Source organism: Ctenopharyngodon idella, chromosome 8 (assembly GCF_019924925.1).
Source record: "Ctenopharyngodon idella isolate HZGC_01 chromosome 8, HZGC01, whole genome shotgun sequence".
NCBI classification, from domain to species: domain Eukaryota; kingdom Metazoa; phylum Chordata; class Actinopteri; order Cypriniformes; family Xenocyprididae; genus Ctenopharyngodon; species Ctenopharyngodon idella.
Window position 1 is genome coordinate 30,696,500 of NC_067227.1, and position 27,810 is coordinate 30,724,309.

Genomic DNA, 27,810 nt, shown 5'->3' on the forward strand with positions numbered 1-27,810 from the left:
CGCTACTTATCTCAAGTTTATTAAGGATTTTATTGGGTTTAATAATAATATAATATATATTATATTATTATTATAATATAATATAATATAATATAATATAATATAATATAATATAATATAATATCACGGTGCAGGACACAGTTCAATAAGGAATAAATACTAACGTTTCCACAAGTTACAATAAATTAGACCATAAATACTATATAAGTAATATAAATAAGAACGGAAAGTAGTGGATGTGTGTATAAATATTCACACGAATACACCTATACTAAGATTCATTAATAATAAGCATTAGTAAAATTTGTATTTTAAAAGAATATTAATGTCACAAGTGGTATATATACATGTACCTCTTAATTAAAAAATAAATAAATAAATATTAGCGTCTTAGTAAGTTGTGCCGTTACAAAAATGAGTTGTATAACGCGTAGGAACTGAATATACTGAGAACAGCGGCCGACCGGAACGATTAAACCGTAACACAACAACACTCATATGGTTGTGGTTTAAATATGAACATATCAGCTGCTATAAGTTTTTAAGAGAGTCATTTATGCTATTAAAATACAAAATGTCTTCATATGGAAGCCGATTGCTCCTCACTTAATTTGATCATGTATTTCGAGCTGTCTGACTGTTATTCTTGGTAAAGAGGTTTTAGCTATTATGGCTTGTAATGATGACTGGCAGGTAGCAGGGCGTCGTAAAGGAGCTGCTAAAAGAAGACAACATCCTTCAAACCCAAAACTAGACTCACACCAGGTGTCTGACTGCAAACTGGACAAGCAGAAGATAATAAACGCAGTGTGAGAGTTTATCTGCCACTATGTCAAATCTAAGCAATGACATTGTTAGACATGTTACCATTATAACACCATGGTATTCTTTTAAATCCCTTGGAGTCCCATGTAAATAGGAAAGTACCTTAATCTGGTAATCATTCCGTACCATGGTATTATCGTCCGCTTCCAGTACTTTTTTAAATAAGGCGTCTATATTAAGGATTGTATTGTTCATATTGTCTGCAAAATCTCTGAAATGTTCTTCTCCTTCACAGGAATGAACTGAGAGGAGAAAACTTCTGGACGGAATGGAGAGGTGATGCTGAACTACTGCATGCCCATACAAATTAACAAACAAATAAAAAAACAATTTTGTAATTACCACCCATCTCCACCTCCAGATCTCCTGTCCGAGCGTCTTCTTTCCAATGCCTCTGGGTCTTCAGAGCTGAATAAAACGTCTCTTCAGTACTGTGTGTGTTATGGTTTGGGTAACTTTGCTTCTTGTGTATCTGCCCGATACCAGCTTGCAATGTTATTACTGCTTCTAGAGACACTCCAGGTATACAAGTTTCATTTATATGATATGACTTATCCAATTAAACATTGTATTTTTTAATGCAATAAGTACTCTTGGTCTTTCTCAGATTCCAGTGGGCAGTTGCTGTGTGTATGATCCGGTGTTTTCTGCGTCAGAGTGTGATGCTCTCAAAGAGCTCGGCTTCACTGTGCTCACTGAAAATGAGGTGCGGCACACATCGACTGTCAAAAATACATTTGTTCTGCTGTCAGTTTTTAGCATTATTTTCCTAACAGGAGGGAAAGCGCCCAGTTTATCAACCCACCCTGTTTTACCTGATGCATTGTGGGAAGGCTCTGTATAATAACCTGCTGTGGAGAAACTGGACGCCTCAGACGTTGCAAAAAATTATTATAATTGGCAACAGTTTTCATGGCATTCAAGAAAGGTAGGTGCCTGGTGTTATACAACACATGACCAAAAGCATCATTTATTTAACAAGTGGCACTGTTTCAGCTACCAGCAAACCAGGCTCTTGCCAATGTAAGCATAAATGTTTCTACGTCTAGTGGAAAACTTTGTTAATTCACATAGTTTTACAATGAAATGTTCGACAAGCTCATATGACTGTGGCGTTCGGCTGTCCACATACTGCATCTAGTTTAAATCACCAACTACAAGACGGTTATTATCATTAACTAAAACTAAAACCATAAAATAAATCATATGTGTACTTTAGGGCTGCAACTAAAGATTATTTTGATAATCTATTAATCTGTCGATTATTTTTTCGATTAATCAGATGAAAAATCTAAAAAGTATTACACATTAAAAATTCATTTTAATCTATTATTTTAAACAATGTTATTCCACATCCTGCCCAGTACTGTCCTCCAAACAATGTGTAATATAAAGCCTATGAAAACAAATACAGTTAATGTATCTGTGTCGGCTATGCTGTATATTATAAGCAAAAAAAGTAAAATACAAACATTAAATTCTAAACCTAAAAACAACTGATTGCTTACTATTTTAACGCAGAAATTAAAATTAAAAATGGTAATAAACAAAAACAAAATCACACAATGTTAATTTGTCAGAGAAGGAAAGATGCTTTTGTTTGAAGCGCTTATAAATATAAAGCAAGTATGTTTCAGACAATTTGGATCATGCACCTTTACTGGAGCAGCTCACTCTGTGTCCTCCACTATGTGTTTTTGTCCATGGAAATGGGTTATTCACTACTGTAAAGCAACATGACTGGTTTCCCGGGCACAGCGCGCAGATAACCAATAATCAGATTTGTTGTTGATTATTTTCATTTTCGATAATAATCGATTTTATCGATGAGTTGTTGCAGCCCTAGTGTACTTGACAAAAAAACACTGCTACAAGCTCAGTATTACTTTATGTTGTTGAAAAGGCAAAATTGTGTGTTGAACTTAATTTAATTAAGTTTAACCAACTTCGAGTCTTATTCATGATGTCTGTTTAATTTTCTTCTTAGGATGCTTCAGAGAGAGTTTGAGAGAGACTACAGCTTCCTTTCAAATGTAACCTTGACTTCTAACTTACATTACATCTTTACAATTCATGCATTTTATAAAGAATTTCAACGTAATGTTAATGCAGAGAATTGACTGCCGGTTACATTGCCATGTCTGATGAAATTTCATTTTTTTCTTACTGAATGTCTTGTTCTATTGAGAATATTAAAGGCACTGTATGTAAGTATCGCCGCTAGAGGTCGCTTTTACCAAAACAATAACAAACAATAACAAAGGCATATACTACGTCCCAATTCGCCTACTTATACTACACCCTAAAAGTATGTACTCTTTCTGTGAATAAAAAGTACATACTTTTGAGTGTGTAGCAAAAGAGTAGACAAGCTTTGGGACATACTATCCCGTCATACAATTGCGTCTTTGCTCTCTGTCGCATCCTGTCACCGTAAACTGGCCTGTCAATCATCTTACATCCTCCACATTTCATTTAGCTAATTTCCTACCGTATCGGAGAGAAATGCAGTACCACGTTGATCTGCAGTCGCGGGTCTGTCATGTGGAGAACTCTCCTCATGTTAATGCATAATGATGCATTTAAAAGTTAATGGCCAATCGGATCTTTATAAAAGTCCACATTGGTATTGCAGATGAAATATAACACGGATAACATTAAATAAATATTTTCTATCAGGTTGAACTGATTATTAGTCACTCAAACCTCTCATATCCGCCATGTTTTGTAGTTTTTTAACACTTTTTCCTCGTGTTTGTAGTTCTGAACTGAATCCTCATCCAAAGCGCAATGGGTTGTGGGCAATATTAGCCTTTATAGTGTGCACGGATCCACACTTCGAAAATCTACCAGAAATAGTAGACCATCCAGGGACTTTTGGCATACTCTTTTCAACATACTATGCTTTGGGACACACTTATTTTAATCTCACATGCTATTTAGGATGGATAGTATGGACATTGGGACGCAGGGTATAGCCTGATGAGTCTGCGAATGAGCGTAGAATCATGGGAGTTGTCATCTTCACATCTACAGATGATGTTTGGAAGGCAGAAATCATGTTCATGGGTTAGCGTATTAAAGTGTTATTAACGTTATTATGATATGAAGCAGGGTGGAGAGCATGGGACATTTTACATTGCTGTTTTTATTATGCTTATATGCCGCAGTCGCTCCTTTCACCTTGTTCTTTATGCATATTTTGTGATTAAAGTTGTCTACCTCCTCCGTCCCTGAATTTGAACTTTGTTACAGTTATGTTTGATCACTTAAATTCACATTATTTTATTTAATTCCAATGAAATGGCCACAAATGCTGAATTACTACTCATACAGGTCACTTTATCTGGAAAAATTAAAATTGTGGGGTAATGCAATTAATTTTAAAATATATTGTATGGTGGAGAAAATGCTGTATTGCTGTTTTACAAATAAAGCTCTTTCTGATTATTCTATGTTAGCCACAAAATAGTGTTGTCTCTGAGGCATGGTACAATCATGTTACTCGCAGTAAATCAAGAAAACAATAGATTCAAACTATAAGACTAACCGTGTTGAACTATATAACAATGATTAGTTTTCTGTCGGTAAAGCTATCCAAACAGTTGCTCGCCTATCTAATAAAACGCATAACATATGAAAGCGTCTTTGGTGTTTCCATGGAAATCAAGAGTAGCACGGATTTGACATATTTGACAAGCGACGAAATGACACGGTCTGTTACACTGGTTAAAATAGCTGATTTCACTGGATTTAAACATTGTTGAAAACATTTGGGATAATGTAAGTACACAAGTCAACAAAATATATAACATTATTCTAGTGGGGTTTTTTTATATTTTAATCCAAAAATCTTACATATTGTGCCTTTAATATCAGAAAAGTTTAAAATCTTTGCCCCTTTGTCACAGACCTTGACTCAGATGTTGTTTTAGGTGATAAGTGTGTGTGACGAGACGTCTCTGCCCTGCTCACCGCGCTTCCTGGATGTGTTCAATGACACGGCGCTCATTCAATTCCCATCGGAAAATCTGAACAAACTGCCAGAAACCATGTGGATTGAGCCTTCAGAGCCACTGTACCAACACTGCCAAGATCTCGAGATCATCCAGCGAGAGAAAAGGAGCTGAAAATGTCATTGCTTTAAACATTGCTTATTTTTTATTATATTTTACTAGTTTATTTCCAGTTTCTTCTTGTATATACTGTATATTTGGGTTTTTTATTCAAATAATAAAAATAAGACTTTTTTTCTTGGGACTTAAACTGTGTATTTTTTGCACCACTAATGTCACCAAGTCGGCGATGGTGAAAACTACAAAATGAAGAAAGCTTGATGCATAACACAAGTTCACACACAGAAATGAAACTTTATTTAGTCAAACACTGTATTGACTTCAAGACAGGCTTTCTTTGGGCATCATCTTGTCTCCACACTTCTCCTTATGGTTTATTAGTAAAGACAGTGAATTGAGATAGTTGTACAGTCGAGTATCAAACACTGAGATTTATCTCTTCATATCTCACTGAACATCTGAGCTGCAGTAAGGTCTCACTCTGTCTCAGCCTGTTTACCTTCATTCACAACACACTCTTTCCCATTTATCACTGCTGATTCTGACTGTGCTTCACTAACTGATGTCATAATACTACTTGATTTTGATTGGCTCTCAGTCAGGACACCATTGGTGATGTTTGAGTGCTGTTCCTCCTCCTCACATTCCATTTTTGAAGCGCAGTCTCCGTTATGCAGGTGGGACTCGATCTGGCCGTTCATGTTTAAGTGATCTGGTTTCTCAGAAGCGTCTGTTTCCACTGGTTGACCTTCTGCATTTCCGTCTGTGGCCTCTTGCTTCTGTTCCCCATTGGATGTGGCCTCCTCAGTAACCTCTCCGCTATTGGTTGGTAGTTCTGAAGCTTCGTTCTCATTGGTCGATTTAGAGTTCTCCAGTTTCATCTTTTCAGCCTCTTCCGCTGCTTTCCTCTCTTTCAGCTTCTCTTTGAACTCCATCATTTTTGTGCTTAAGCAACGACAATAAAAGCATTCAGCTATGTTTCTATTAACTAAAAATGCATCATTCAGAATCAGAAGTGAAAAATTCTTAGGAAATTGAATGCACATCATTCACAAAGTTATTTTTTTCGTTTAGCCTTATGAGCGCTTTCAAAATTTAGTTATTAGTAATAATAATAACCCCTACCAATGAGCAGGGATTTTATTTTAATTCACATTTTTATGAAAACACAATATTATGTAAAGTAGAAATAAATATTAAAATTAAACATGATGGTAGTGTTCCTTGTTCTGTCATTAATTGGTGGTTTTTAAAACAAAAACAGGTGCATTAATGAGAATTTAATGAAAAATACAACTGAGAATAATGAGAAGTATATATACAGTATGTATATATACAGTATGTATGTATATATATATATATATATATATATATATATATATGTATACACACAGTATGTGTATATATATATATATATATATATATATATATATATATATATATATATATGTGTGTATGTGTATATATATATATATATTATATATACATACATATATACACACACACACACACACTAATGCTGTCAAACGATAATCACGATTAATTGCATCCAAAATAAAAGTTTGTTTTTATATGTGTGTGCACTGTATATTTATGTATATTTAAATACACAAACATTCATGTATAAGAAAAATGTTATATTTATATATCAAATATTGATTTTTATATATATTATAAAATTATATAAATATATATATACAGTATATACATGCAAATATTTCTTAAATATATACATGTGTGTGTTTTTAAATATACATAATTATACACAGTAAACACATATTATGTAAAAACAAACTTTTATTTTGGATTAATCACGATTAATCATTTGACAGCCCTAAAATACATATTTTGCTTTTCAGTTTCTTTGTACTTCTCATTCTCAATTGTCAATAATGCAGCTGTTTGTGTTTTAAAATGCATAAATTAAAGACAGAACAACAAATACTACCAAGGTGTCACGTTTTTGTGAATTTCAACCAAGCAGTGCTTCCTAAAGTCTCTTTACCTGTATGAAGTCTTCAGTATGCCATTGACCAGAGCGAGCTGCTCCAGCGTTGTGTCCTGAGAGGGAACCAAACCCTGCAGTAGAGAAACAAGAGCTCGTGTTTAACAAAACAAATGCAAGTCTTCACATGTCGGCTCTATTAGACAGCAGTTTCGAGCTGAGCTTACCTCAGGCGGTGTTTCAGAAAGCTCCACGCCTCCCTGACGAATTGACCGCTCTACACGCACAGCCTGCTGGGTAATGTTCTTCAGGAAGTCAGAGCTGCATTTGGTTTGAGGATGATCTTCACCGTACTGTTGCACCACACAAGCACGCTCAGAACACAATCGCATTTTCAAAGCAAAAACTCAACTCACAAACACAAAATCTTACCTTGTTCTGGAAAATGCTGTAAGCTTCCTTTTCATGATTCATGCCTCCTCTGTAGTCGCCAGTCAAACACAGTCTCTGAGCCAGCATATGGTGACTGCGAAACAATCAAAAATGACCTCTCGCAACTTTAAGCGGGTAACACAGATAACATAACTATAACTTAAGTATGATTAGGCTCTGATCCAAACCCTAATGAGCCACCTGAGTGTGTAATTAGGCAGTCACTTAAAGGTACCTTAGAAGGTTGTATAACTTTGGAACAGCCAAATAATGCTTAATATTTGCCTATATAAGCAGCTCACTGGGGTTTTGGAACGGAGCCTTAGAGCTTGTGGTATCTGAGCATGAGCAGGTCATTGCATGATTACTATACAACTCCATTTGTTTTTACAAGTAAAGCATCTTGTCTTACATCAGAGCTGTTGTCAGGTCTATGTCTCCTCTGAAGGAGCTGTTGAGTTTCAGTGCGCTCTGTAGATACTGTAATGATTGTTCTCCCTGAAGAACCAATCCCAGAGAAGCCTGAGGGAGAAACAGAGATAAACATCATCATTGAAAACTTCTTTTTGGGATCTGTAATAACTTGATTATGCTTGATGATGTTTACATCTATGACTGCAGTGTAAGGATGATCTCTTCCGTGGACCGTCAACAGAAGAACTTTGGCACGATACAGGCAGCGCTGTGCCAGGGCGGTTTCGCCTCCAGCGAACAGATACACTGACAACAACACCTGGAAACGAAATAAAAAGTTGCATTAGATGATGATGATCCATGCACTTTAAAAAGTAGGTCTGTTTTGGTTTTGTGGGAGCGTGACTCACGTATTGCTGAATGGTGTTGGGATGATCGAAGCCCAGGACCCTTTCGCTGATGACCACGACCCTCAGCTGCACGCTACGAGCCTGCAGGGGACAAAGTGAGAAATGCTATGAGATCAGAAAACACTGACAGTTTCAGGTATGCAGACTGTGATGTTGAATGACAAAATAACCAAATTCATCCACTAACTACACGGGTGAGTACATGAGTGTATAAGCGCATAGTGTGTAGTGCGTCATTTAGTACGCAACTTATCTTTTGCATATTTGCATGTTGCAGCTGATGCATGAACAAAACTTCACAAAACATAATTTGCAGCACGTTTCCCATCCAATAATTACAATAAGCTTTGTGCTTTGTCACTCTTGATATGAAACAAAACTTTGCTTTCAAATTCTGTCCATTTTATCACACAATTCAAATAACTGTCATTTTGACACTCTTTAAATTTAAGCAGGATATTTCAACAAAAAATTAATATATCATTGAAAAGTTGATATAAGAACTGTGCAATTAAAACTTTTTCATACAGTTTTTATTTGAGTATTGATTATTAAATAAATGTGATTAATTAATTGATTATTATATTAAGTAAACATTATTGACGGTTTAGATTTCGGTTCTCGGGCTAAAAGAGAATTTCAGTGCATTACTATAAATTGTATTTTGCAAAGGGGTTGAAAGAAATGTTTTATTTATAAAATCTACATAAAATGTATATAAAATATTTATTATAAAATGTTTTTATTTTTTTTTATACATTTTCACTGTAATAAATTATGTTCTTCCTCAGTATTTTTGTCTTGTTTTCCAGTACAAATATCTAAACATTCTTAAATCAAGATACATTTACTTGAGAGGCAAAATGACTTAAGATATTAAGTCATGTTTTATGAAAAATGTTTGAAAATTAAGTGAGTTTTTGCTTAAAACAAGAAAAAATATCTTCCAGTTATAATAAAATAATGTAATATATAAAAATAATCTTGTTTTCCCTTTGAATTCAGTTCACATTGGCAGATTTTTTTTCTTGTTATAAGCATAAACTCACTTAATTTTGATTAATGTTTCAGAAAACAAGACTTAATATCTTAAGTATTTTTGCTTCTCAAGTAAACTGGAAAACAATTTTTTTTTTTGCAGTGTTTAAATAATTTTTCTATGATGTTTTTTATTTCTAACAAGAAATAAGCATTGTAGTCACTAAATATTCGCTTGGTTAACTTGAATATGAGCTAGTTGTGCCTTAATTTGCAATCACCTAAAAAGCTATTCTGTAAGCCACTGTGCAGCAAGACACACCCTAGATAGTACACACAATCGTACCTCAGCAGGATGGCCCTGTACATAGGCCACTTTTGCCAGCAGACTAAGACATTGGCAGGCTTCGGGGTGAAGATCATCACATACGCGACCGAAGAGGTACGCCGCTTCTTTCAGCTGCTCGTAGGCCTGCTCCAGTAACCCTACGGGGAGAACACGACGTAGGTCAAGAGGCTGTTCACACGACTTAATTACTGCACATTGGTCCATAAATACCTTTCTGAAGACTGTTCTGAGCCATCTTGAACATCCGTGTGGCGTCGGTGGTTGTCATTGTTATGTGCTTGACGACAGGCAGAATGTTGAGCACGTCGTCCGGAGAGATGGGCGCTTTGTTGCGGTTGTCAAGAATGTATTCTCTGAGGCGGAGCTGTGGGACATTCACAAACAGTAAGGGTTTTTCTATGACATAATTAGAAAAGTCACAGCAGACACACCCTACAATCTATCAATGAAGATCGTTGGACTCGGCAAGGACTCAGGTATCTAAGGAGATGACTCCCATGAAAATAAGTCAACCACATCAAAAGTTATGAGCATGTGAATATTTGATTTCACCACTAGGTGGCACTGTCTCAAACCTTCTCAAGCTCCTTCAGGGTATCGTGCTGATGACCCATACCGAGTTTCATAATGATACGCTGATGTGTTTAAAAAATACAGCATTTTGCTACAAAATGCAAAATGGCCGACGCCAAAAAAGGCTGATATGGTAAAATTGGATATCATTCAACTCGGCATGCTGCCCTGAAACTAAAAAGACCAGTTTTATAATTTTTGGCCAAACTGTTTGGAAGTTATAAGCAAAAATAACCAATTTTGTTATCTCCAGACCAGTAGGTGGCGCTGTGCCAAACGCAGCATGTAGCCTCAGGTCATGCTTGTGATGACATGTACCAAGTTTGGTCAGCATACACTAAAGCGTTGCAGAGATATAGCCTCGCGTCCAATTTGGCATGTTCTTCTTCGAATTTGTTTGCGCGTTATTCAAGAATGGTTGGGTTTATCAAAAAGCTTTTTTTATAACTTTTTGCCAGCATAGTCTGCAGATGATCTGATTTGATTTTCATGAAAATTGGAGCAACCATCTAGGAGGAGTTCAAAAAAGTTTTTTTGGCGGGAAAATTTGGCAGGAAAAGTTTCATGATGGAAAATGACGTCATAGGGTGCAATGGAATCTTTTTGAGTCAAGGAATCAGAGGAAAAAATAACCCTTCTAACCCTTATGGTTCAAAAGTTATTAGCGTAAACATGAGTGAAACTTTGGACGGCACTAGAGAGTTTTATCTAGAGACACCAAATTTGCTGTAGTTAATGTTGGAACTGTCCTCTATCAGCGTGCCAAATTTCATAACTTTCCCGCAAGTGGTTCTATGGGCTGCCATAGACTTTCAGAGCGGAAATGGAAGAATAATAATAAGAACGCCAACGATTACAATTATGCAATCATGACAAACCTAAGCCACCAAACATATTGCAGAAATATTAGCATGCTCTTTCAAATTTAACCATTGCTCGGTTCAAAGCAATACCTGAATGCCAGTCTTCAAGCACATCTCTCTCAACAAGGACATCTTCTGGAGTCCGTACTGCTCTACTAGATGGTCCACATTTGACCTGCATACGAAAAAAATTTACTTTATGAAGTCACATGAAAGGGTTAAAACATCTGGAGAACAGTGAATGATCTTCGCTCACCCTAGTCCTTCTTTAAGTCTGTATGTTTCTTGAGCATCTTGACAGATCTGACTCCACAGTTCATTCCCGCTGAGTGCCGTCCATGTTGGGCTGTCGGCAGCCCCTCCCCCTCCCCCTCCACGGCCACGCCTCCTGGAACGCTTCTTAGACTCCTCCCCATTTGATGCTGAACTGAAGTGAGGCACCAATAAGCAGCAGAGGAAATGACTCGCTGCTGCAGACAGGTTAGACGTCTCCAATCCCTGAGCAACACAACAGACACAATTTTATGTTTTTTTTACTCATTAAGTAGATTAAACAAAATCAAGCTCTGTATATAAAATTGGATATGTAAGTATGTCTAACTTTATCCACATACATACAGTATAGTCGCATAGGGCGATGTATGCTATATAGCAAATCTCAACTGCTTGTTTGCTTGTATCATCAAACTATATTATCGTCCAGCTCTAATCTGCTAAATGCGACTATAAAGCATGGAAATATTAGGATATTATAAAGATTAACATCATGTAAAGCTGCTTTGAACGTGTACTGCATAAAGCGCTATATAAATAAATTTGACTTGACTAAGTAAAATGAAATACCTGAATGTAGCCACTGAAGAACCGTTGGGCACAACGCACAACAATCTCTGCAAACGCCAACCTCTGAGAGAGATGGTAAGATATGATTAGCAAAGTTAAAATTTCAACTCAAATTTAAAATCTACCCCAGGAATAATGGATTGTAAAACCATTTTCTTACCGTGATGTGTCTCAGTTGATGTTTGAGATCTGATTGGCTGATGGACAAGATTAGGTGACCTAGATAGCGGAGGTTTATGCCTTTCTGATGGAGGGCTTGTCGTAAAGTAGCGCCATCCATCGGTATGTCAGTGCCATGAATGCAGTCGTTCATCTGAAAGTGCATGTTGATACTTCAGTGCACTGTTTCTCTCACACATATACACATACATTTCCGCTGAAAAGTTTGGGGTCGCTAAGATTTTTTTATGTTTTGAAAGAAGTCTCTTCTGCTCACCAATTCTCTCAAGGCTGCATTTATTTGATCAAAAATACAGAAAAAACAGTAATATTGTGAAATATTATTACAGTTTAAAATAAATGTTTTCTATTGCAATATATATTAAAATATAATTTATTCCTGTGATGCAAAGCTGTATTTTCAGCATCATTACTTTAGTCTTCAGTGTCACATGATCCTTCAGAAATAATTCTAATATGCTGATTTGCTGCTCAAGAAACATTTCTGATTATGATTAATGTTAAAAACAGTTGTGCTGCTTCATATTATTGTAGAAACCATGATACAGGTTGTTATTTGATTCTTTGATGAATAGAAAGTTCATTCATTTGAAACCTTTTGTAACATTATAAGTGCTTTACTGTCACTTTTGATCAATTTAATGCATTCCTTGATGAATAAAAGTATTCATTTCTTTAAAAATCTTACTTAACCCAAATCTTTAGAACAGTAGTGTATAAAAACACAAAATACACTCACAAATGCTGGTATTTGGTCCTTAATGATGAAAGATGCTGCTTCCTTCAGTAATCTCTTCTGTAGCTCCACAGCGTCACTCTCTGAGCTGGGAAACTGCACACCTACCCGAAGAGAAAACACAATATTTAAGATCTCTAACTAAATTTCTAGTTACAGAAGTTATGTTTAGCTATAAAGATGCATGATTTCTGTTCAAGACAAATATGGCGATATTACAGTAGCTCTGTTCCAAAACCTAGTGAAGCTGCCTACATAGACAGCATTTTAAGGCTTGTATTGTCTGTTTTAACATTATTATTACGTTGGCTTTTAAGAGATGTTTTAGTCTAATTCTAAGGCAGCATCTTATGTATCCTACATGGAAAAGTCAATTCCAGAATGCATAAAATAGTTGTATATTTCACCCAATATTATATGTGTTTGATGGCATTAGCATAGAAACATGTCGAGTCTCCCATGTGCTCCACATGAGCATTTAAAACTAGTCACATATTAGGCTCCATTTCATTGGATACCACTTAAACAGACAGTACCTAGTACAGAAACTGAATAGGGTTTGGAACAGGGTTTGTTTTAGTGTATATAAATTTTTCAGTCACACTTTAGTTTAGGGTCCAGTTCTTACTATTAACTACGACTTTATAAACTCCTAATTACTGCTTATTAATAGTAAGATAGTTGTGAAGTTTAGGTATTGGGCAGGATTAAGGGATGTAGAATAAGGTCATACAGAATAAGGCATTAATATGTGCTTTATAAGTACTAATAAACAGTCAATATCATGCATACTAATAAGCAACTAGTTAATAGTGAGAATTGGACCCTAAACTAAAGTGTTACCAATTTTTCTGACTTTCAGCTTTTCCTGACCTGGGGAGAAGATATTAGGGTTGAAACGCATCTCAAAGATGATGTCACTGACGGATCCCACATCTTTGCAAGCTCTTCTTACTGCGTCTATGTTTCGAGAGTCACCTGACAACACACAAATACACACATACGATCATTCCTCGGAAACAGATTTATACCAGACACCTAGTCCAACATCCCATGACAGAAAATAATTGTTCTCACCAGATTTCATACACTCTTCCACTCCTCCGTTCTCCTCCATGTGAGCCTTCACTTGCTGCGTGAACTGAGCATGTCTGAAATACGAAGACAAATTGTGCTCATAAGGATGTACACAAATAAACAAACCTTTAAATGTGAAGTGTGCAAGTTATAGGATGTTTAAAAACTTTCTCCTATCCTAGTTTAACATGCAAACTTTTGTATATGATTTGTTTCTGCGCACATAATTGAAAACTGTTGTTTTATAAGGTAAATTTAAGAATAATTTTTATATTGTTAGTAATAATTTAAGATGAAGTTACTGGACTGAAGCAACTTAAGTTTACTTGATTATCCTTTACATTTTAGAAAAGTCATGTTAAAATGTGAGTATCAAATATGAACCATCAGGCTTTTTAGGAACGTTTATTTGTTTATCTCTCAATTATCATTGTATTGCATTGCATTAAAGAGATTTATCTTAAAACTAAGCATTTAAAATATTACTGGGAAACTGAGTGACAACTGATATTTCTATGCATTTTGGCCATATAAATATCAGCAACCGCAACACACTCAACCAATGGTGTGAATTTGGGGCAGGGCTATCAGTTTGATTGACCAATAGTAGGCCTTGGAAACCTGTCAAAACTCACTTGTGTTGAATGAACGCCTTCACTAGCTCCGGCCGTAAACGACACAAAACGTGAGGGTGACATCTGGGAAAACTGCCTTTCTTGTGCTCTGTTTCTTTTCCTTCTTCTCCATCTTCCACTTGGAAGTTGGCATCAGCAGGCATAGTACGATACACATCCAGCAGGTAATACCGACCATCGGCCCCCAGTATCCCCTGAGCATCTACAGAGGTGAAGAGGGGCAACTGATGCCCGGATGGCCCCAGAACCGCATGTCTTTGCAGAGAAAGAGCCTTTGCTGCCTGAGCCAGCAGCTCTAGGAGTTTCCGTCTGGATGGATTTTCCAGTGGCCCTGCGCTGAAGCCGTATAAAAGGCCATTAGGAACCTCAGCCTGCTCGGGGCCCTGAAGACCAGGTGCCAGGCCCTGCGCGGAAAGCCGAACGCCGCGATAGTCGGCCAGCGCGGTGGGGATGGTGTGCAGGTTTTGGAGGTCTCCGCTCAGGTCACTGTAAGCCTGAACACACCGCAGCTCGAGGCGCTGAGCGGCTCTGTGACCTCGTTCTCCTCCCAGCCACTCCTCTCTGTGTGTCGGCATGCTCATGAACACCCCGCCGTATAAGAACGCCGGGTCCTCGTGAGAACCGTTGATTGGGTCGACAAAACCATCGATCACCTTCTCTGCTGCCTGAGCAACAGCCCACACAAAAGCGCTGTTCACCTGCAGAAACAGACAATGAAAGTTAAGAAGTGGTGTAAAAGCTGCTTGGAAACCATGGTTTTGCATTAAAATGCAATAAAATATTTAAAAAATATTTAAAAAATATTCAGTGACGAATTGTTGAATCAGTTTTCTGAACTGGTTCATTGAACTGAACTAAACTGATTCACTAAAAGGAAATGGACTTTTAATTTATGATCATGTTCAACACAGTGTGACAGACAAACAGTGATGTGGATGCTTGCTGAAAAAAACGAGAACAGCTACGCTACTGACGCGCTACTGATAAATGCACAGTAGTTAAAGGGATAGTTAACCCAAAAATGAAAATCATCCTATAATTTACTCAACCTCAAGCTATCCTAGGTGTATATGACTTTCTTCTTTCAGTCAAACACAATCAGAGTTATATTAAAAAATATTCTGGCTCATCCAAGCTTTATAATCGGAGTGAATTCTGATATAACTGATATTTTGAAGCCCAAAAAAAGCACATCCATCCATCATAAAAGTAATCTATACGACTCCAGGGAGTTAATAAAGGCCTTCTGAAGTGAAGCGATGGATTTTTGTAAGAAAAATATTCATATTTATAACTTTATAAACTCACTGGCTTCTATACGCGAGACGATTCCAGCGGAAGCGTAACCTTTGACCTGACGCATGACATACTGACGAACACAGGAGCGCAGAGAATAGAGCAAAACAAAACATCGGTCACGAATTAGGAGTCTAAAACGAGAATTTTTAAAGAGAAATGTTGGAGGAGCTTGAGTTTGTTGCCCAGCTCTTTTAGTTTGAATCACGAGAGGTGTCTACTGTCAATGACTCTCTCGTGAACGCGCGGACGGACGTTACCGGAAGCTAGTGATTATAGTCTATAAAGTTATAAATAAGGATATTTTTCTTACAAAAACACAGTGCTTCACTTCAGAAGGCATTTATTAACCCACTGGAGCCGTATGGATTACTTTTATGATGGATGGATGTGCTTTTTTGGGCTCGATGAGGGTGAGTAAATTATGGGATCATTTTCATTTTGGGGTGAATTATACTTTAATAGTATATATTTATTTATACTTTGGGGACAAAATAGCAAAAAACATCCCTTTGGAGAAATTCAAAAAGGTAAAAATGATCCATAAATAAAGTAATACAAGACGTTTTGTCTAGGGTTTGGTTTGGCTTAGTCTGTAGTAATAATAATTAGCATTATATGGAAACAGTAGAAGCCTGTGCTATGCCGTCACATGGATATCTAGGTAAAAGTGTGCTCAGACCTGCAGTAATGCTCGGTCTCTCTGAAGTCTCTCCTCCAGACTTCTCTGAGGAAGATCTCTGGCTGCTTGAAGCTCCTTATTCCAGTCAGGAGCCTAAAACACACAGAAGAACACGTGAACATGACACACACACAGACAGGCAGGAGGACAAAAGCGCAGAGGAGATCACAGAGAGGATGAGACTGAGGAACAATATCTCCTTCACTGTGACAAATACCAAGACACAAGATAGAAAAACTTAGGAAAGCCTTTGTGCCATTATCCCATGCTTCCCTATCCAAAATAGAACCATTACAAATTATATAATTATATAAAGTCTTTATCTTATTTCTACATGTTAATATAACTTATTTACTTATTTTATTCATTTTCTTTTTAAATATTAATTTATAATAATTAGTATTAAATAATATTACATTTGGTAATACTTTATTTTTCAGTGTCATTGTTACAAGTTACATGTAGTTACTGTAGTAATAACTATAAATTATGCATAATTACATGCAATACAGCAAACCCTCATCCTAACCCTAACACTATAGTAAGTACATGTAGTTAATTATTATTACTCAGTACTTACATGTATAATTACACAGTTACACGGACACCTTAAAATAAAGTGTAATCTTATATTTTATTTCATCTTATTTACTTGATTTTATTATATTTTTTAAATATGAATTTGTAATAATTTGTATTAAATAATATTATATTCCATTTTATTTATTTACTTTATTCTATGTGTTATATTTTTTAAATATTAATTTATAATAATTACTATTAAATAATATTACATTTTATATTATTTTTATTACTACTGTTTTTGGGTAAATCACATGAAAACACTCCAATACTTCACTCCAGATTTAAAAGAATAATAATATTTTAAATAAAAAAATTTGAAACCTATTTTGTACACCATTAAGATTATTATTTTTTTTTTTTTGCATTTTGCATTTTGATATTATTTTCATGACAATTAAGCAAATTTTTCAACAAAAATTCTCATTACAATAATGCATTACTGTAGTTTTACTTTAAGTTTGGCGGTTTTAATCTTCAACAGTAAAATTGCTGATGTTAATGTATATTAATATAATAAAATAAATTATTTTATTTGATTTATTCTCTTATTAAATAGATAATAATACATTTTATTTAATTTCATACTATAATAATTTCATTACTACAGTTTTTCTCTGCTATTCGCACTGATGCACAGTCATATTAATATAGAGCTGCACTGAAACATGTGAGTGGACAGGTGTGTGTGTGTACCTGCGCGTTGAGGTCCTGGTCCAGACCCAGCCGGCAGCTGAAGCTGGATTTGTGCGAGTGAAGCGAGGGGACGCCCAGCCAGCTGAGTGTGCGGTACGGAGTGGACAGCATCTCTTCAGCCGGCAGAGAGGGCCTGAATGGACAGAGACGCTCAGTGAACTGCTCTAAAGTACATGCGAGTGCTGTGAGAGTGTCTGAGGGTCACCTGTGCCGCAGTGCGCCGAGGTTGTGTTTGAACTGTGGGCTGATGTGGGACAGCAGGTCGGTCAGACAGTGGCACACTGGAGTAGACTGAGCAGGACGAGGGTCAAACACATCGAGGGTTGACCTGAAACAAAAATACAGCTTGGTTTAGATTATATTATATTATATATTATATTTGTGTCTGTGGTAATGTTTGATAGTTTTGTGATGGGCTTTGTTATTTTTGTCTATGCAGCAACATAAATAACAAATTTCCCTTCGGGACAATAAAGTATACTTTGACTTTATTTTTGAGTTTTTTTGTAATTCCCATTATCCAATTACATTCTCAAATCTATAAAAAATATATCTATAAAAATAACTGCAAATATAAAATACAATAAAGGTTTTTTATATTATTCAGCATAAATAAAATATATCAATATATATAGCTTCTTTTCCTTTACAGTAATGAAAATGAAATTTTTGAAAACATTAATGACATTAAAAATGCAAAATATAGTATATATTGTGTAGTGTCTACTATATTTTGGAAATCGTATTTGAAACAATATGCAAAATGCAATGATCAACATTTTTTACAGTAGTATACTACATTTTTATGACCTTTACGATGCTACATTGCATGTTTAATTCATCTCGACTGTTTTTTTGCTTTTTTTTATTATAGGTTTTGTGTAAAATGTAACTTTTGACAGTGAGATCAAGAAATCATGGATTTTGCTTCCAATTCTAATGCAAAAAAAAAAGTAGTATGGTAGCATGCAACTATACAAACATAGTCATAACATAGAGTCTTACCTGTTCAGGTAAAACCCACGAGGGCAGGAAGTGATGTCACACTGCTTGCCCTCTAGAGTGTGGACACTGATGTACAGGAAGTCACCCTGCAGTTTCCGGAAACCAGGAGGAGGGTTCCAGCAGCTGAGTGACAGGTCAAGCAGGTAACTGGGAGCCTATAAAAGAATCAGTTAGTAGCATTTATTATGAGAGTGAAAAACAAAGTCAAATGCCAAACAAGGTTTATTTGTGTGTTATTTGACGTACTTCGCTGGGTGTGTTGGTGGGCAGCAGGGTCGTCAAAGGAGGAAGTTCTGAAACTCCAGGCAGAATGTAGGCAGGAGGGGGCGGGGCTTCAGCAGACTGCTCTGTCTTACTATTGGCTCGTCTGTTCTTTGATGAGTGCAGAGTGGGAGGGGCTTCTAATACACACAATTAGAGTTTCATTGCCATGGGCATAAAAATAATAAATGCATTTTAAATTATTTAGAAGCAGTACCGAATACAAGCACTTTTATGTACTCTATGAGAGCATTTGTGTAACAGAAAAAAATAAAATGATCTCTCTACTTCTTACCAGGTGTTTGGGTGAGTGTGCTCAATACAGCGGGTGATCGGCCCTCCATCAAGGCATCTTGGGGTCTGGCAGCTTTCAGCATCTCTTGCACACGTGCCAGGTGAGCCTGTGCCGACCGAGGGGAGTACGGCTCTATAACATGCACACAAAGCTCACTTTATTACACCTAAATCAGGCCTTTTCTCCAGCTCCATTGATCTGCTGAATTTCAATGCGTCTCATCTTGTAAGACTATGATTTTTGCAATGAGCAATAAAATCATCTATTCAATCCTCTACTTTCCCACACTACTCATAATGAGTGCCATGTGACTCACTTGGCTCTGAGAAAGGTTTCATTAATGTGCCATCAACCGGTTTGCAATAAAATCAAGAAGTTGCAAAACCAGTATAGCAAAATCCCCCACTGATCCCTGTAGAAATTCTCACTAAAATCAGCTTAAACTGGTTGCTGTGCTTTGGAACATGGTAGCTGGTTTCTAGCTGGTCCAAGCTGGCTGACCAGTACAACCTGGCTAGACTTGTAGACAACCTTGGACTCGCAATAAACCAGGTACCAGCTGGTCATACTCGCTTAAGATGGTCAAGCTGGTTTTGGAACGTAATAACTGGTCATGATGGACTACCAGCCAAAGCCAGGCTGATAAACCAGCAATAAACCACATGGTTCCCACTAGTGGTGTAATGGTTCTCGGGAATAAAAAAAAAAACAAAAAAACGTACCGTTCTCCACCCACGGTTCGGCACACACTTGCACTTAAATCTGACCATGCATCTATACTATGGTTTGTTAAAAATAATGCGTAAAACAGACTAATGTATGTTTCTGTCGATTGATATGCATTCTGGCTTTCCAATACATTAGAACAGCGAGGATCAAAAAAACGCGGACAAAACAGTCACTCTTGGTAAACTGCGAGTGCCGTATGCTTGAATATGAGCCTATCTGTGTTTAATCTAAACTCATTTAAGCCTTGCTAATTTAAACATTCAAGAGCCAGAAGACGCGAATGAGAACTCGGATGCGCTGTAAGAAGATCTGTTTGCGCGCAAACCAACCCTCAACGGTTCAAATATTGAGTTCTCTTTCAAGTCTTGCGCTTGAACGGACAAATTCACACAAAAATTATGTCATCATGCCCGTCTTGGTGAGTGTCCTAGCAGACATAGTCGGTTACGTCTTAAGTGAACGTACAGTATCAGTGTACTGGATTCATTGTGTCTTAAAGTGACAGCAGCCTAATATTCCTGCTGTCTGTGATTTTAATGTTTTTAAGGAAATCACTCACTGCTCTTGATTAAATAACTTCTGTAACTTTAATAAGGATCAATCTTTAATTTATACAGTCAAATATGCAATGTTATTTTACATTTGATTACTTTATTCAGTTTCTGTACCTGAAATAATGTTACACCTAACTGACAAACTTGAAAAGCACTGTTTATTTTATTTGTATCTTTGCTCTATTCTATTTATTTGTGCTGTTGCTTGTAGTTTGATTATTTGTTCTTATTTTTTTGACAGCAGTCCTTTTTTTCCTGAACATAGCACATGCCGAACCATACCGAAACTGTGAGAAAAACTGAACCATGAGCAATTTGAACCGTTACACCCCTAGTTCCCACAGTTTTTGACCAATGAATTTCCATGAGCTTCCCAGTGGTTTATGATCACTGGATAAGCTACTGGATCAGTGTTGTTATTGTTAACTAACTGTAAAGTAAAACTATTAAACATTTTTGGTAATTGAAATAAAGCTGAAATAAACTAAAATATGAATATTAGATGAAAATCTTAAACTTGAAAGAAAATTAGAAATGCTCCCTTGGCAACTAACTGAAATAATTTGAAGTACTAAAATTACTAAACTAAATGATGAGCTATATATAAAACCTAAAATAAAAATAAAACTGAAAATATATTTTTTTTTAAAAAATCAAATTCTAAATATTAATAAATACCATAATAGTATATAAATAATACTAAAATAACATTGCTACTACTATATACATTAAAATGCAGAAAGGTTCAACTGATTCATTCAAACTAACTCAAATAAACGATTCACTTACAAATGATTCACTCAAGTTTTACTGTAGACTTGAGCAATATCTAGCCAATGAAATGTTTTATAACTAGAAAAATTTATATTTACAATTGAAATTTCCTTGGATTCACAATTTTTATTTATCACGATAACCTTTTCAGGCCAGAAAAACAATATTCCCTGATATTTCCAGGTTTTCTGTGACTGTGGAAACCCTGAAACCAGCTGTGCTTACCAGCCTAAATTGGTCAAGCTGCATTTTGGAACGTGGTAGATGGCCCAACAGATGGCCAACCAACATTAACCAACTAAAAACCATCAGCCACGCTCCAAAACATACTTACAGATTCCCCACCAAATGTCCTTATATCCATATAACATATGTAAGTCTACTAGAAGTGAACAAAAGTAAACATCCCAAATGGAAGATCTTGCAGTTTACCTTCCACTAAACGGAGAGTGACTCCAGCTTTGAAGCCCTTGACGTCCTGGAGCTCACTCATGGGGTCAAGGGTCACACCTGAAAGGGCCAGAGCGATCGATGTGCGAGGTGCCACCTCCTCCCTGCCCAGTACGGTCATGATGGCATCCTGGACCAGCCAGAATCCATGAACCTGCAGAGAAAACATTCAAAACATCAGCAAACTTCATGACAAGTGCTTTGCATTTTGCATGTTCTGTTGACAGACGTATTTGAAAATATTTGCATTGCTGATCAACACAATCTAGACTACTAAATTTGAGGTTACACCACTCCAAAACCCACTTTATTCATGGACGTATAGTTGACTAGCGTTGATGATGAAAGCTCACCTGCAGCTCAAAGGGCTCGACACCTGCTCCCTGAACCTTCACAGGAAATGACCCGTCATCAACTTTTTTGCTTACAGTTGCTTTTCTCCCATTCTCTGAACATGAGACATCTGCAGAGTGAAGGGGGGGTAAAGCATTCTTCACTTTGAGCTCAAATGTGCTTCAAGCCAAAACAAGAGTTACATAAGAGAGTTAGGAAATCTGTCCAAATGCCACAAAAAAAACTGAAGAAAGAACAATAAAGGTTTTCCATGAGTCCACTAACTCAATAGCTGTTTTGTGGCTATGTACCATAATAATACCTCTATTTTATTTAAAGTACCTTGGTGTACCATATAAATACAATGGTACAAGATTATTTGATCATTTCATAAAGTTATCATTTAGTACCATTGTATACAGTGCCAGTGAAGTCTGGACATAAATATTCAAAACATATTTTATTTTGATGAATTCTTAAATATATTCAATAAAATAAAATAAAATAATAAAATAAAATGTTGATTTATTTTCCTGAAAAAAATATCTAATTATCATTATTTTTAAAGAATTTTATTAATAAATAAATAAAAATATTAATACATTTGTTATACATTTTAATAATATTAATTTTTATTTTTTATTTTGAATTATTAAATCATTTTTAAATAAAATAAAAGGTTGATTTATGTTCCTGTAAAAATATCTAATTATCATTATTTTTAAATAATAATTTTAATAATATTAATACATTTGTTATAATTTGTTATAATATTATTTTTTACATTTTTATTTTGAATTATTAATTCATTCTTAAATATATTCAATAAAATAAAATAAAATAAAATAAAATAAAAGGTTTATTTATCTTCCTGTAAAAATATTGAAACATCCTTAAAACAAGATGCAATTACTTGGGAAGCTAAATTGTTTAAAATAATAATAACAATCGCAAAATGTGTTTCTGTTTTTATTTTTTCAGCTTCAATTTTTTTTTACCTTGATTTAACTATAGTTTAATTTTTGAGTATACAAATAAAGAAAATGCCAATAAGGTTTATAAAAAAATAAATAAATAAATAAATAAATTAAATATCAATATAAAAACTAGTTTAGTTATTTATACTGAAATATATAAGTGTTCAAAAGTTTTTTGAAGAAATTCATACATTGTCAAAATTTATCTACAGATTTTTTCTACAAAACTAATTAAGCATTTATTTTTTTAGGATCATGAGAAACAAATTCAGTCACATGTCCAAATCAGGGGCGCCGCTAAGGGGGGAAAAGTTAGGACGATTCTAAGGGCCCATGCACTTTTGCGGCCCCCAGAGATCGGTTTTATTAGTAGTAACAGTCAGTTCTCGAAGTGGGCCGGTACGCACCGGCACTTCTCACATGTTGCCGGTACTCTGAATGCCCACACCGAAACGTAGAATCATAATTAATATACGTCGCGCGTTTGGAGCTTTTAGAAACTGTATGAACTGAACGGATCAATTGTCTGTGCAATATGACTGTGACTGAAGCCCAATTGTTTAATTTTGCATGAGTGGCGCGCGAATCACCATAGGCGCGTTCACCAGCGCCCTCCAAAAGTGTTAGGATGTGCACGAGCCGTTCCCTATGCAACGCTGATGATAAAATGTGCAACCCATTTGAATCCTATATTGAGGATAGTAAAACGCTACGGAGAAAGTCAAACATGATCTAAAACAGCCACTAAAATGACTGATGAAAAGAGGGAAAACATCATCCTGCAAGCTTTTAAACTCACGAAGACCACATTTACTAGAATTTACCACGTTCTATTGTATTTATTGTGGCAAATTCTGACTAGTTGTAGAATTTATAATAGATAATCTGTTAAGGGAATAGATTTTTCACTAAAGATTTATATTACAATTGTGGCATGTTGTAGCTATAGTTTCCAACTGTGTTGCTATTTTTCATAACAAATGCTATAAAAAGGAAGAAAGAAAAGATGGTCTTACCTGTAACTATATCCTTATTGTAACAAAAGGGTTAGTTCACCCAAAAGTGAAAATAATGTCATCTATTACTCACCCTCATGTCGTTCCACACCCGTAAGACCTTCGTTAATCTTCAGAACACAAATTAAGATATTTTTGTTGAAATCCGATGGCTCAGTGAGGCCTCCATAGCCAGCAATGACATTTCCTCTCTCAAGATCCATTAATGTACTAAAAACATATTTAAATCAGTTCATGTGAGTACAGTGGTTCAATATTAATATTATAAAGCGACGAGAATATTTTTGGTGCACCAAAAAAAACAAAATAACGAATTTGGTGATGGCCGATTTCAAAACACTGCTTCAGGAAGCTTCGGAGCGTTATGAATCAGCGTATCGAATCATGACTCGGATCGCGTGTCAAACCGCCAAACTGCTGAAATCACGTGACTTTGGCGCGCCGAACCGCTGATTCGACACACTGATTCATTACGCTCCGAATCTTCCTGAAGCAGTGTTTTGAAATCGGCCATCACTATATAAGTCGTTATTTTGTTTTTTTTTGGCACATCAAAAATATTCTCGTCACTTAATAATATTAATATTGAACCACTGTACTCACATGAACTGATTTAAATATGTTTTTAGTACCTTCATGGATCTTGAGAGAGGAAATGTCATTGCTGGCTATGCAGGCCTCACGGAGCCATCGGATTTCAACAAAAATATCTCAATTTGCGTTCTGAAGATTTACGAAGGTCTTACGGGTGTGGAACGGCATGAGGGTGAGTAATAAATGACAGAATTTTCATTTTTGGGTGAACTAACCCTTTAACAATTACAAGAACTATGTTATTTTAAGGCTGAGTACAAGTTAGAAAGAGCTTTAAAATATGGACCTTCTTGAATTTTTGACTAGACATTTGGTTTTGTTTAAGAATGTATGAATATGAATATTTGATTACTGTACTGTATTTTCTATTACATTTACATTTGCATAATAAATCATCTGCTAGCTACAGCCATGGGAGGTCTCTGACTAAATACTGATACCTAGTGGTCAAAAGCAATAGCAAAAGTAATAGGTCATTATTATTATAGCTAGGTTGACTTGTATGTTTGGTGCAAAATGGGTGCGGTAGGGGCCCCAACCTCATATTCTTTCATAGGGCCCAAAATTGCTAGCAGCGCCCCTGGTCCAAATGTTTGACTGGTCTGGTAGAGTATATCAAAGTACCACAGTATTACTATCTGATATGGTACAGTCATAGTACTTTTAAAAAGGTCAGATCCATTCAAAGAGTCAAAGCTTTGAGTCTCTTTTGTTGGATTTGTAGGCAAGACTAAAATCTCTAATAACAGCAAGACTCGGCTTGATACGGCATGAGCTTGTCCAGACATCTTCCAAACTTCCCCCTGGCTAGTGTGAGCAGATAACAAGCACTGGATGAGTGGCTATTACTAGTACTAATACACCACACTTTATCTGAGACTCATCTGGACATTATGAAGAAAAACTCCAGATGAACTCTGAGCTGAAATCTCACTTGCATTAAACATCAAACACAACAAATAGCTTGATCGGGTCACGGCGGCCTTCAGGATGAGATGCATCATCGTTCTTCTGCGGCACAAAAACTATTGTTCAAGCTATGGGTCACGTGCACTTTACAGGTCACAGTAAATACAAAGCTTAACCTTTTGTAAACCAACGTTTGATCTGTGGTTATGAAGGAATGCATTCATGGTAAAATGTGTTAAATGGAACTGGGTGTGCACTTTTACAATTATCCATAAATTAATCAAAAATATTTAACAAACACAGTATGGTTGGGGCATGTGTGCAATTTTATGAATGATGAGAATTTCGACTCAGCACGAAGTGTGTATAGGCCTGTCACTTCTAACAACTAGGACAGTTAACCTGGAATAACCTGAGGTGAAGCATCTTGATCAAGCATATGGACGTTTCCGCAGAACTGGAACATCCGTTGTAAAGTTCTACACAATCCTTTTTATCAAACATTTTAGCTCTTACCTGTTCTTTGATTAACGTTAATGACAGACATCACAGCAACTGGTTTATTAGGCTGCTGTCACTTTAAGAGCTGCCGCTGCCGGACATGACGCGGATCTGAGGCGCGTCTCATTTTCTCTTTAAGTTCATTTAAGACGTTATTTAACTCATTTAAGGCTGCTCTCATGAGGATACTCGACGACAAAACGGGCATTTTGGCATAATTCCGTGAGTTATTGTTTGTTCAAGCGCGAAAGAGAGCTCGATACTGGCGCGCGTCTTTGTGCACGCGAGTTGTGTGTGTCACACAGTCACGACATTCACAGACAGCGCGTTCACGTTTGTCTTGTGCCGCTTGAATGGTTTAAAAGCATTTGCGTGAATAAGAGTGTGACCATATAAAAACGGATACTGCGTTATACATTTTATTTTTCCACATTACTTATTAATTTATATATATATATATATATATATATAAACGTAACATTTTTACAATTTCAGTAAGTATAAAATTGTGCTTATAATTGTCATGAAAATAGTGTTGCAATGCAAAAAATCTTAATGGTCCTAATTTAAAAATAGGCTTCATTTTCTTGAAGAAAATAAAAATTAATTAACGTGTAGTACCTGTATGCTCTGTTAAACGTTTTTTTTACTATGTTTAAACTAAAAATAAGATAAACCCATGCAGGATTCGATCCTACAGCCTTTCAGTTGCCACCCCAGATATTATCCACCACACCAAGGAATGATTTGAAAAGTTTAGGGGATACATTAGGGCACGTGTGTTGATTATAACATGAAAAGTTGGGTAAAGGAGCACAAAAAGTTATGATGAACACCACCACATCACCCCTCAACAAGTGCCTGGAGAGTGACGCGTTCATGACAAGTTAAATGCGAGAGTAACGCTCCTGATGAAAGACAGGAATGTCTGCGAGTGTGAGCTCTGACCCGATGCCATGAGGAATCTCACAGATGAGATTCTTTAGTTTTAAACACGTGTGTTTGTGAGTGAAAGAACGACAGAAGTGAATGAGTAGACAGCCACGAGAAGTGGGAGGACACATATATCAGGAGGTCAAAGATGAAGGCTGGTGTTTGTTTTGCAGCGAGAGAAAGTTTCATTCTAAAGTGCAGCACCATAAACTTATTCACAACTTCATGTGTTTGTTCACAAGTCTCGGTGTTTTGAACAAGCTGTTTTAATACACGTTGCATGCATAACTTCATTTTTGTAACTATGCATGAATTATTTCGCACAAACCGCAAAAAGAAAGCTTGATCCCAAGCACCAGGACAATGAGTAAAACATCAGGAAGAAGTTCAGAGAGGGAGGAGACAGGAATGAATCAGAACAAGGCAACTCTTACCCATAGTTCTCTTCTCTCCGTTTCCTTTCTTCACGGCGTCCCTCATTTCTCCTCCTCTGGTTTTCTCTTTCGGTAGCTGCTGGTTTTCTCTTTTCGTCGGGACACTCTTCCTGCGTTGTGCGGTGTGTGTTTGGAGAGCTGTCAGGTGTGACTGACCCAACACGTCTTTTTAGTTTCTCCTTCCCTCGGCCGACCACTCCCTCCGCTGCTGGCAGTGTTTCCCTCTCCTCCCACTCGGCCCACAGCAGGCATGTTTCACTGGGCGTGACACTGCTTCACTCCATTTTGCGAGAGATCAGTGAGCGTTACCCTCCCCCTCTGACTTCCCTGAAGGCAGGGAGGGATCCTACACACACACACACACACACAAACCTCTGAAAACAAAGTTACATACATGAGTGAAGTCACTGACCGTTTCAAATATACAGTACAAAATGAACATAGAAATGCATA

General features: G+C 36.4%; 2 protein-coding genes across 3 annotated transcripts in view; one reads left to right on the forward strand and one right to left on the reverse strand.

The window, feature by feature from the left end:
• srrd (SRR1 domain containing) overlaps positions 1-5,085 on the forward strand; it is a 5,997-nt gene extending 912 nt beyond the window's left edge. The window contains exons 1-7 of one of the 2 annotated variants that reach the window (XM_051904487.1): positions 448-809; positions 1,061-1,101; positions 1,187-1,347; positions 1,433-1,531; positions 1,602-1,753; positions 2,813-2,858; positions 4,761-5,085. In XM_051904487.1, coding sequence (XP_051760447.1) covers positions 670-809; positions 1,061-1,101; positions 1,187-1,347; positions 1,433-1,531; positions 1,602-1,753; positions 2,813-2,858; positions 4,761-4,955 — 834 coding nt within the window. In that variant the 5' untranslated portion in view covers positions 448-669 and the 3' untranslated portion in view covers positions 4,956-5,085. Of the gene's footprint in view, positions 1-447; positions 810-1,060; positions 1,102-1,186; positions 1,348-1,432; positions 1,532-1,601; positions 1,754-2,812; positions 2,859-4,760 lie in introns of those variants that run through there. The other variant, XM_051904488.1, reaches the window with a different exon arrangement.
• Positions 5,086-5,175: 90 nt separating this feature from the next.
• On the reverse strand, positions 5,176-27,634 carry si:ch211-166a6.5 (clustered mitochondria protein homolog). Its single transcript, XM_051904451.1, has 26 exons — positions 27,358-27,634; positions 22,014-22,123; positions 21,643-21,814; positions 19,154-19,285; positions 18,844-18,998; positions 18,598-18,752; positions 17,798-17,920; positions 17,593-17,725; positions 16,315-16,407; positions 14,337-15,034; positions 13,702-13,775; positions 13,498-13,602; positions 12,628-12,728; positions 11,869-12,021; positions 11,709-11,771; positions 11,122-11,363; positions 10,956-11,040; positions 9,640-9,793; positions 9,427-9,566; positions 8,103-8,183; positions 7,886-8,011; positions 7,691-7,800; positions 7,279-7,372; positions 7,074-7,199; positions 6,907-6,980; positions 5,176-5,846 (listed from the first exon to the last, which is right to left on the reverse strand). The coding sequence occupies exons 1-26, from the start codon at positions 27,401-27,403 to the stop codon at positions 5,378-5,380; spliced, it is 4,014 nt and encodes a 1,337-aa protein (XP_051760411.1). The 5' UTR covers positions 27,404-27,634; the 3' UTR covers positions 5,176-5,377.
• Positions 27,635-27,810: the final 176 nt, after the last annotated feature.